Source organism: Myotis lucifugus, unplaced genomic scaffold (genome assembly GCF_000147115.1).
Source record: "Myotis lucifugus unplaced genomic scaffold, Myoluc2.0 scaffold_1904, whole genome shotgun sequence".
Classification (NCBI taxonomy): Eukaryota; Metazoa; Chordata; class Mammalia; order Chiroptera; family Vespertilionidae; genus Myotis; species Myotis lucifugus.
The window spans coordinates 13,401-24,617 of NW_005872952.1; the positions used below are offsets into that span (position 1 = coordinate 13,401).

The 11,217-nt window shown below is 64.2% G+C and overlaps 1 protein-coding gene and 1 pseudogene across 2 annotated transcripts in view; one reads left to right on the forward strand and one right to left on the reverse strand.

Moving 5' to 3' along the window:
- Positions 1 to 3,224, forward strand: part of MAEA (macrophage erythroblast attacher) — a 13,281-nt gene extending 10,057 nt beyond the window's left edge. The window contains exons 3-6 of one of the 2 annotated variants that reach the window (XM_014450264.2): positions 193 to 301; positions 1,476 to 1,609; positions 2,240 to 2,431; positions 2,557 to 3,224. In XM_014450264.2, the coding sequence (XP_014305750.1) occupies positions 193 to 301; positions 1,476 to 1,609; positions 2,240 to 2,431; positions 2,557 to 2,652 (531 nt within the window). In that variant the 3' untranslated portion in view covers positions 2,653 to 3,224. Of the gene's footprint in view, positions 1 to 132; positions 302 to 1,475; positions 1,610 to 2,235; positions 2,432 to 2,556 lie in introns of both variants that reach the window. The other variant, XM_014450263.2, reaches the window with a different exon arrangement.
- A 1,312-nt stretch (positions 3,225 to 4,536) lies between these two features.
- On the reverse strand, positions 4,537 to 8,115 carry LOC102429390 (annotated as a pseudogene).
- Positions 8,116 to 11,217: the final 3,102 nt, after the last annotated feature.

The window sequence follows — 11,217 nt, forward strand, 5'->3', positions numbered from 1 at the left end:
CTGCGTATTGTCTCCGGTGTGTCTGTGGGACTCCACTTGGTGCATCTCACACTGTCCCCATCCCGGTCCCTCGGTGGGGTCGGGCGCTGGCGAGCTCGCTTCCCGCAGACCCCGGCCGGGCACTGAGTGTAGACGGAGCTCACGCTCTGAAAGGCGGGACCAGCCTGAGGAGAGCGACCCGTTGTCTTGTAGACACGCACGGAAGCACTTCAGCCAGGCCGAGGGGAGCCAGCTGGACGAGGTGCGGCAGGTCATGGGCATGCTGGCCTTCCCGCCGGACACCCACATCTCCCCCTACAAGGTACCCGCGCCCCGAGCCCTTCCCGCCTCCTGTCCCCGTCCAGAGTCCAGAGCGGCTCCTGTGCTGTGCAGCCGCCCAGGGTCCTCTCCGTCCTGGAGGCTGGGGGGTGGGGGTGGGGGTGGGGGTGGGGGTGGGCGCTGCTCCTCAGGAAGGGGCCGCGAGCTCTGAGCTCCTCACCACGGACCCCTCCTCCCGACCTGCCTCGCCACATGGGTCTGAGGACCTGCCAGTGCCCTGAGACCCAAGTGACTTCATCCATTGACCTGAACTACCCCGATTGTCAGGCCTTAATCTCCTGGGGCACAGGCCTTTACCCCTGCAGACTCTACAATCACAAGCGGGGCCCAACCCTCTGAAGGGAATGTGAAGTTCCCCGCCATGAATTCACAGTAATGACGGGCTCTCGGAGGTCGTGGGGGGGGGAGTCCACTCGCGAGAGGTGTCATGGCTCCGTCTCTGCTCTGGGGGGACTCAGTAGCTCAGAGAGCTCACTCTGCCCTGGAGCAGGCGTCTCAGTGGGGGGCCTGGGCCTTCTGCTCTTACGGGCCTTGTGGTGGCACTTCCCTCGGCACTGGAGCGAGCCTTGGTCCAGGAACCCGACACCTTCCAGCACAGGAAGTATAGAGATGTGGCTTCGGAGTGTCCTGGAGAGAGGGGGGGAGGGGGAGGGGAGCTTGGAGGACCCAGCGTGTGCCGTGTGCCGTGTGCAGCTGCCTGGCCCTGGCGGGGAGTCCTGGGCGTGTGAGGGCCGAGAGGAGGCACAGAGCTGCCCTCCAGCGCGGGCCCCACCTCCGGGCACTGTGCTGGGATGAGAGCAGGGAGGGCGGGTGGTGGCCGCTGGGCTTGGGGTGTCGCGCGCCTGGCTGGGGGCTGGCAGGGGGCTGGTTGCATCTTCCAGGTTGATGGCAGGGATTTCCCTTTTCATCTGTGTGCCCCCCCACACACACACATGCAAACACACGCCTTTGAGTGTGAACTCGACAGTTGTAGGGGCAGACGTGGGCCAGGCTTAGCCTTATTTCCTGGGAGGAGGAGTTTCCGTTCACTCAGTGCCCAGCAGGAGGCTCAGACTTGCTCATGGAGACCTGTCCGTCCCGAGGCCGTGGGACCCCACCCTCTGAGCGCCCGTGGGCTGGAGGGCCGTCCGGTGGCCCAGCTCTGCCTTCCCTTCCAGGACCTGCTGGACCCGGCCCGGTGGAGGATGCTGATCCAGCAGTTCCGGTACGACAACTACCGGCTGCACCAGCTGGGGAACAACTCCGTGTTCACCCTCACCCTGCAGGCCGGCCTCTCGGCCATAAAGACGCCGTATCCTTCTGGGCTGTGTCTGCAGCCCTGCGCCTCGCGGCCTCTGCCCTGGTCACGCGAGAGTCCCTGTGCTGGCCCCACCCTGTGGCGCTGGCCGTCTTAGAAACCTGCCCTGACTGCCGCACACTGTGTCCACGGAGAGCAAGCGTGCGTGTCCTCTGGCAGCTGGGACTGGGCCATTTAGAATAGCTTTCCGGTGCGTTCCAGGTCCTGCAGTGTCTGCTGTCTCAGTGGCCATACTCCCCAGAGCGGAGCCTTCCTGTGGCCAAAGAGCTGACCCGGACCCCGTGCTGGTCTGTGGGTCCCTCGAGTGCACCGGGGGGTCCCCTCTAGGACCCCATCAGGGCCGTGTGCCTCTTGCTCGTCATCTGACGCTGGCACGGTGGGCAGGCCCTGCCTGTGGGGACAGGTGGCCGTCCTGGGCCGTGCGCGTGCTCCCGCCATGAGGGCGTGGGCTCCCTGAGATGCGGGTCCCCTGCTCCCAGTGGGCTCTGGCCTCTGGGTCCCTCGGCCTCTGGCTGCGTTCCCGCTGAGCCCAGGTCTCTGCCTCGGAGAATTCTGCTGCTTCCAGCCTGGGCCTGCGTGGAGCGGGGCCGTCCCCGGACCCTTCCTTAACCCGAGCACAGGCAGTGCTACAAGGAGGATGGCAGCTCCCGGAGCCCTGACTGCCCCGTGTGCAGCCGCTCCCTGAACAAGCTGGCGCAGCCCCTGCCCATGGCCCACTGCGCCAACTCCCGCCTGGTCTGCAAGATCTCGGGCGACGTGATGAACGAGAACAACCCGCCCATGATGCTGCCCAACGGCTACGTCTACGGCTACAACGTGAGCCGGGGCCGCGGGGGGCGGGCGGGGGCGGGGGCGCCTCCTGCAGGAAGTCGCTGGTGAGCGGACGGCTCGGTGCCTGGGGTCACTGTGGTCTGTCCTCATGCGTCCGTCTTATCTCGCAGTCTCTGCTCTCCATCCGTCAAGACGACAAGGTCGTCTGCCCGAGAACCAAAGAGGTCTTCCACTTCTCCCAGGCCGAGAAGGTGTACATCATGTAGGCGGCGCCTGCCTCGCGGTGCCTGTTTCTTGCGACCAAAGATCCGTGAGCAACGGCAGACGCTTAGGAGCAGAGGAAGGAGCGGGGCAGCCTGTACTGGGAGCCACACTTGATCGTAGGACTTGGTAACGGGAGTCGACGAGCTGATGCGTCCGGGGAGGACCGGCACCTTCCGGCACCTTCCAGAGATCGAGACCCACTGGACACCAGGGAGACCCGAGGACGTTTCAGGAACAGTTTCCTCCCTGTTGCTCGTGACCAGCCTGGGAGCAGGCGTGTCCTGCGTGGTGGCGCCTCGCATGGACGGCTCTCGTCGCTCGCTGGCGTGGCTGTGCCCCCCGTGGGGCCCCATGGCCACCTGCGAGGCCTGCGTGGTGGTGGCACTCAGCTCCAGACGCTGTTGGCACAGACGAACGTCCAGCTGAGTAACCACAACGACTTGGGATCCAGGGAACCGAGTAGCCGACGCCGCTGTCCGTAGGTTTGTGCTTAGTGCTCAGTTGCATGTGGATGTTGCTTAGCTAATAAACTGTACATGTAACCATGTCAATAAAAGGGTTTCTATTTCTCGTTTCCGTGTGAGCGGAAGCTGCTCTGCCTTCCTGACGCCTTGGCCCTGTCTGCTGTCCCCACCCCCCACCCCGTTAGCAGCTCAAAGGCAGCCCCTGCTACGGGTCCCCTGGGTCTCAGGCTCCTGAAGAAGGGCTGTCCCCTGCTGAGCGGTGCACTGTCCAGGGGCTGGGCCACCAGCAGGACCCTTCCCCCCCACCCCGCCCCCCAGGCACCTGCTGAACTTGGGCGCGGGCGGCGTCACCCCCACCCCCTCGGCTGGTGAGGCCTCACTGGGGCCGGGCTCCTTCTGAGAAGGTGCTGGGCAGGGACTGGGCGCTGGGTCACGCACCGTCCGGCCTGCCCCAGTCAGCACACGCCAGGGGCCGGGGAGCCAGGGCTGGGCTGCACTCATCCTCAGGTAGGACTCCCTTTGTGGAGGGCCCTGCTCTCTGCTGGCCCCAGGAGCTGCCCAGCTCACTTTGGCCAATTCCTCCTAATTTGTGTAGCTTCTGTCATTGGCCAAAGTGGGGCTCAGACGCAGCTGGACCATCCCTCAGCACCTGACCCTGACGCGCTCTGGGGTTAACTTGCACCCCCATTGCTCCTTCGAGGCCTGCTAAAGCCACAGATGGCCTCCACAGCCCCACCCGGCCTGCTCCCCACCTGGGCTGCACCCCCTGCCCTTGTCTGCTTCCTGGACCCTGCCTGTCTGCACTCCTCCCCTGGCCCCCACCCTTGGGTGCTGGTTGTCCTCTGCTCCCAACCTGTGCCTGGGACCACACCCCTGAGACAGCCTGCAGGCGGTCGCCGTGCTGCTTCATGGCAGCACAGCGTGAGCCCTGCAGCTGGCCCCTGCGCAGCCTCATGGTCTACGGGCCGTGCCTGCCTGCCGTGCCTGCCTGCCTGCCCTGGGGCTGCCTGGCCACAGCGGGGCAGCGGGGCAGCTGTGCCCAGGATCCCCTTCACCCTCCAGCCTGGCCCTTGCCTCTTCCCTCCTCGGAGTAAAGATGGGTGCACAGCCTGCAGGCACCCAGAGCAGGCCTTCCCCCGCCAGCATCCGCAGGGATGGTCATCCTGCCAGAGCGGCTGGGCCAGTTCTCAGCCCTCACGGACACAGTGGCAGCGTGGCTCCTGACGGCAGGCGGGTAAGCCGACCTCGTCCTCGCCGCGGTTGGGCCGTGCCCACCAGACCCGAGCGCACGGCGGTTATCCTGTGTGCAGGCAGCGGGCGTGGCCACACCCTGGAGCAGGGCGCCGGGCTCGCCACCCAAGTGTGGAAGCACCCGCGGCGGCCGCGCCGGCCGGGCACCCTCATCTGAGTTCACACAGCCTGTTGGTCGTCAGCTCACGGCGAGGTTTTAATTGTAAAGACCACATACATGGAAAACACAGACTTTAAACAAGGCAATGAGTTTTGATGAATGTGGACTTGTAACCCCCAAGCCCGGCTGCAGCATTCCCAGACCCCAGAATGTCACCGTGTCTCCCCCAGACCGGCCACACCCCACCCCAACTGTGGATGGTCCGGTGTGAGCTTCAGCAAGTCCTGAGCCCGTCGGTGCCGTGAGGCAGGTCCCTGCGTGCTGCTGAGTGAGCCCACAGTAACCACACGCTGTTCCTTATCTTCCTGTGACGGGTGCTGCTTGTTCCTGAGTTTTGCCTGTGACGGACGGTGCATGTCTTTGTGGGCGGTATGTCCATTGCTGAGGGGTGCCTGGAAGTGGGGTGACAGCCATGGTGCTGCTGTGCATCTAGCTTCCCAAGGCCACGTCTTCCCAGCGACACAGCCACGAGGGTCCCGCTGGGCGCTCTGCCAACCCTGGTGCTGCGGTGAGCGTTGGGGCGGGTGCACTGGGCCGTGCAGGGTGCAGAGGTGTTTCCCTGACGACATGAGGCCAGAGCTCCTTCGGATGTGCTGCCTGCATCTGTTCAAGTCTTCGCCCATTTTTATCGGGTTATTTTTTCTTGTAGGAATCTTTTTCTGATTTTTGGTCAGGAGAGGGTCGAGGTTATCCTTTACGATCCCAGGATGCAGGTGACGTCGGACAATGTAAGGAACAGCCGTGCAAAGGTGAGCACGGTCTAAGGGGAACCACACTCGTGCTTCAGCGTGAGAAAAGGAGACTCCCTGCCCTGAGCACCTCCCCAGCAACGCGCTCAGCTCGCTGGGCTCTGAGGAGCACGTGTGTGTCCGGGACCTGCAGGACCTGGGCCGGTTCTGCCGTCGGTTCTGCAGCCGCGTCTGGGGTCCAGGCCTCGGTCTGGGGGCCCTCGGCACCTGGAGTGGCCGACGCTGCAGTTTTGCTGCAAGAACTGGCTTCCTGCTCTGGACACAAGGCCCTTGGTCTGGTTTCCTTTGGACAAAGACTGATTTACGGACACGAGGACCGAGGGGGAGCGTCCTGTAGCCAAACCGTCAGGAGGGAGGCTGGTCCCCACAGTGCGTCCCCCGCCCCCCCGATATACCGCCTGGCAGGGTCAGAACCCGGACATCTGCCCACCAACCTCCGGCCACAACACTGAGGTGGGACCTACATCATCTCCGGCCGGGAGGACTGTCCGCAGATCATTCTGGAATGAGCTTCCGGAACCTGCCACAGGCGGCATTGCTGATGATGGTGAGGTCGGCCACGCCTGTCTCAGGGACCACCTGCCTGTTCTGCACCGTGGCCTCCCCGTGCAGCTAGCTGAGCTGTGGCCCCGCCAGCTGCACACGGAGGGTCACCACTCGCCTCCGTGGCACTCAGCATGGCCACTTCCAGCTCAGCCTTCAGCTCCTCCAGGCCCAGCCTGGAGGGCAGACACAGCCAGGGCACGCAGCCCTGATGGGTGGTACCCGGGCACCAGGTCCATATTGTGCACCTCCAGCACCGAGTCCTGCATTGGTGCAGGCGGCCCAGGCCGCACAGGGCAGTGAGCACGCCGGCCTTCTGCAGCTCCGCCTTGGGGTGGCTCACGTCCCTCACGTGCAGGATCACGTCTGAGTGGGCCACGTCCTGCAGGGTGGCCGAGGACTCGATGAGGCTGTGGGGCAGCTGGGACAGGAAGCCAATGGTCCGTGTAGATGACGGTCATGCGGGACGGCAGGGAGCCCACGTGCGCCGTGATGTACGGCTTCGCAAACAGTTGGTCCTGGGGCTGCATGGCGCTGTCACCCGTCAGCGTGGTCTTCCCACAGCTGGTGCTACCCCACCAGGAACTCCCGCTGCCTGTGCTGCCTGCCCAGCAGCTGCCTCTTCTGCCGGAGTCTCCAGGGCCTTGTGGATTTGCATCTCCTTTTCTTTCATCAGACGCTGCTGCACCTGCATGAAAGGTTCTCCTGACCCCACGAGGTAGCGAGTCCGTCCAGGTGGGCAAGGTCGTTCTTCATGTCGGACCTGAGGCGGGGGAGCTCGGCCAGGGCCACCTGCAGCTGCGCCTCCTTGGTCCGGGCGTTGCAGTGAAGATGTGCAGGACCACCGTGTATCGGTCGAACACCTGCACGCGCCAAGTGGCCTCCAGTTCTTTCTTGGTGGGTATAGACATCCTCTCCACATTCAGAACGACAGCTGTCGCTTCCAACAAGCTTCTGATTTTCTCCGTCAGCTGCTCCCAGCGCCTGTGCCGAAGAGATGAGCTTCATGTTGGGCGCCTTGGTCGGCACCACCGTCGTCTCCACCACCAACCAGTTGTCCAGCGTGTGCACCAGCGCCTTCGCCTCCGCCACTTGGCCCGGGTCCCCCCTTGACCTCGGGGTGAACCAGGCACACACGCTGGGCTCCGCCAGCAGCAAGGGCTCCCTCTGCAGCAGTTCCTCAGGAATCTTCAGTTGTAAGACTTTATTTTAAATCCTCACCCAAGGATATTTTTTTTCCATTGATTTTTAGAGTGGAAGTGAGGGAAGAGGGAGAGAAAGAGAAATATTGATGAGAGAGAGATACATTGATTGGTTGCCTCCTGCACATGCTCCGATGGCCGGGATCAAACCTACAACCCAGGTACAGCCCTTGACCAAGAATCAAATCCTGAGCTCCTGGTTCATGGGTCGATGCTCAACCACTGAGCCACACCAGCCGGGCTCAAGTCAGTCTTGAAAGGGAGTGTGAGTCCCTTTTGCAATACTTATTTCCTACTTCTTCAGAGTTATTTTGGCTTTTCTAGTTTCCTTGCATAAATTTTAGAATCAGCTTATTCTATATAATAAAAGCCTAATATGCAAATCGACTGAATGGCAGAACGACCAGTTGCTATAACGCGCACTGACCACCAGGGGGCAGATGATCAATGCAGGAGCTGCCCCCCGGTGGTCAGTGTGCTCCCGCAGGGGGAGTGCCGCTCAGCCAGAAGCCAGGTTCACAGCTGGCAAGCGAAGTGGTGGTGGCAGAAGCCTCTCCCACCCCACAGCAGCACTAAGGATGTCCAACTGATGGGGAGCGGGCCTAAGCCGTCAGTCAGACATCCCCCAAGGGCTCCTGGGCTGTGAGAGGGCGCGGGCCCGGCTAAGGGACCCCCGCCCCCCACCGAGTGCACAAATTTTGTCCACCGGGCCTCTAGTAAAAGTCTATAAAAAAGCTAGGATTTTAATTGGGATTACGCTGAATCTATAGATTAGTGTGGGGCTGTAGTCTGTGCAGGTGACCATCACAACAGAAAGGCATTTTTCTCAATTCTGGAGGCCAGACGTCCAAGATCAAGGTGCCTGCGGGCTGGTTCCTGGTGAGGCCCTCTTCCTGGGAGGGAGGGAGAATGCTGGGTAGCAGTCCTGGGGGACTCGGGCCGCGCCCTTCTGGCCCGACTTCACCTTCGTCACCTCCAAAGACAGCCACCTGGGCGCGGGGCACAGCCGAGTCCATACAGGCTCTGAAAAACCCTGACGACACTAAGCCCTCCCAGCTGTGAACTCAGAACCGTCTCCCACATTCAGACCTTTCATCGCGTCGTCCACGCTGGACAGTTCCCAGCGCACATATCTGTTCACCCGAGTATGTCACCGTCTTTAACGCTACCGCAGACGTAACTGTTAAGTTTAACTTTACAATTTGTTCCCCAATGGTAACGTGGACATAGACTTGTTTTGTGCATCTTGTGTCCTTCGACCTTTCTAAGCCCACGCCTTGCGTCAAAGCTGCTTTTCTTCACCTCCAGAAATTACCATGTTCTCCTCCCGAATTCTGTTGAAGAATTGCCTTGACGATCTGAATGGTTAGCCCTTGCGTTCCTGACAGAGCCCCGGGCGGGCGGGGCATTCTGCACGTTTCTGGGCGCTGGAGCGCAGTAGGTGAGCTCTCTGACCTGTACTGACGTCCCCAGCACGGGGCCTCTGCTTGCTTGTCTTGTTGATCAGTCCGGCCAGAAGCTCATCAATCTTATCATTTCAAACACCCGCCTTCGGGGACAGGGAGGCCCTGTGCCCAGTGCGAAATGTTTTGTTTTCTCTGGGATGGGAGCGAGTGCTTGGGTGAAGGGGTCACGTGATGTGGCCTCAGGCTTTAAGGGCCACTCTGGTGGCTGCGGGGCGAGTGGACTGGGGGCACGAGGGCAGAAGTGGGGACCCCCTGAGGGGACGGTGGCTGGGACCTGGTGGCAGTGGGGTGGGGCTCATCCTCGGAGTGCTTTCTGAGAGGGGCTGTCGGGTGTCGGGGTGACTGGAGGGAGGACACCTGCAGCCCAGGCGAGGGCGGGCAGAGGGCAGTCGCTCAGGCAGGTGCGCAGGAGACTGAGCCACGCCAGCGCCACGGGCAACGGACGGATGCAGGTGCAGTGGAGACTCCGGCAATGAACAGCTCTCTCTAGGAATTTGGTGCAAAAGAGGAGCCAGAGGCAACAGGCTGGGAGAGAAGACAGAGGGTTTCCTCAGGAGAGTGGAGCCGCCACTGGAGAAACCACAGGCCCGGGATGGGCACGGGGGGGGGGGGGCTGGCGTGACGGGCACCGACCCCCTTCTCCTCCTAATAACCCCCATCGAGGTATAGTTCACACCCCATAGAGCCACTCTTTCAAAACGCACAACTCGGTGTCTCAGTATCGTAACCAGGCGGTGCAACCACTGCCCCTGGACTGCAGGCCACCTTCGTCACCACGAGGGACCCGGTGCCCATGGGCGCCGCCCCATCCTCCGGCCCCAGGAGCCCGCGTCTCCTTCTGCGTGCGTGCACCTGCCTTTGTGCACCGTTCACACAAGGGCAGCCACACGTCTGGCCTCTGGTCTGGCTCACGTACGCAGAGGTTTTAAGACCAGGAGACGTGTTTTGTGCTCCACCCGTCGATGCGCATTTGGGTGTCCCCACCTGTGGCCACTCAGAGCAGCGCTGCCGTCCACGGGCACGTCCACGCTTCCGTGTGGCCTATGTCCTTAGCACTGCCCCCACCTTCCCCACCCAGGTCCTAGAAGCACCCATCTGCTTGGGCACCTGTGTGTGCTGGTGCCACGCCGGGCACCACGCCGGGCACCACGCCGGGCACCACGCCAGGCAGGTCCGAGACCCAAGCACTGGGGGCCGAGTGGGCCTCGGAGGAAAGGCTGAGGCGGGCGACCACTGGCCTATGGGGCAAGGGCAGGGCACCAGCCTGTGCCAAGGCCCCGAGGCCCCGTGCCGAGCACGCGTGTGGGCAGGGTGCAGGGCCTGGCTGTGCATGGTGTGAGCGGCCCCAGGGCCTCCTCTGGGCTGCTGGCCTGGAGCCCGGGGAACAGGCGATGGCCAGGCTGGGGTGCCTGGGCCCCAGCTCCCAGGCTGCACCTGGGGCAGCGCGAAGTCAGGGACGTCCACACCCCTCCGCCGCCCAGGATGAGGGTGCGGAGGGGGTGTGGGCTGGGGGTGGGTGCACCCCAGGTCACCCAGGCCCACTGGAGGAGGCCCCCTGGGCAGGGCGAGGGGAGTCCTGGGGAAGATGAGACGGGGGGTGGGGGTGGGGGTGGGGGTGTCCAGGCCAGTGGGCCGGGCAGGGTGGTCACCTGCAGAGGCGGCTCCTCTGCGTGGGCGGGGCTTGGCCATCCGCCCCTCCCTGCGGACAGCAGACCCTCCACTCCAGGCCGCTGCTCCCAATCCCCGGCCCGTCCCCTCCGCACCCGGTCCCACGGAGCCCGTCCGCGTCCCCGCCCCAGGGGCAGCCTCATCCCGGATCCTCCGGGCACCGCGGGGCGGTGGCCTTGGCACCCCTGGGAGAAATGCGCACCAGCTCCCATCCGGCCTGACCCGGCCGGCCCGTCGCAAGGGCAGGGCCCGGGTACCGCGAGCCTCCTGGCGGCCGCGACTTGCACCCCGAGCTCGCACCCCTCCGGCCAGCCCGGTACGCGCAGGTGCAGGCGCGCGCGGCCCCTTTAAAGACTTGCTGCGCCCTCCCGCCTCCTTTTTCTCGCGCGTCGTCCCCCGCGGACGCTCTACCCCTTCGCGCCCCCGCCGGGAGCGCGCTCACGTCACCGCGCAGACTTCGGCCCCGCCCCCGTCTCCAGGGTCAGGCCGAGCCATTGGCTGCGATCTCGGGGCACGTGTAGGAGGCGGGTCCTCCACCGGAACAGGCGGGGCTAAGGCGAGAGCGACGGCGTCGCGCGGTGAATGCGGACGTCACCTCGCTGACCTTCTCGGCGCACCGCCTGGGCCGGGGCGAGCCAATGACTGGCGCGGTCTTGGGCACGTGACAGGGGGCGGACCCTTCGCCGGAAGGGGCGGGGCGAGACTAACGACCCGGTAGCGCGGTAGGTGCTGTGCTGGCTGCGTTGTCGGGCGTGAGTGCGAGTTCCGCGTTGGGGGCTGGCGGGGCGGGGGCGGGGGCGGGTCCCCTGGGCGCCCCGAGTGCGGCTTGATCCGCCCTCAGAAGTCACTGCCCTAGATCGGGCGCTTCTTCCGGGACGCGCCTCCCGGGGGCACCTGCCCCTGCCCCTGCCCGGCCTGCAGGGGGCCCCCCAGGCGCGAGTCCCTCTCCTGGGAAAAGGCGGCCGCCCCCCGCCTCCCGCAGGGGAGGCGACGCAGACGGGGCCTCGCGTCCTCCCCGCACGCCACTGCCGCGCGCCCCGCCCCAGAGCCCGCGCGGCCGTGTT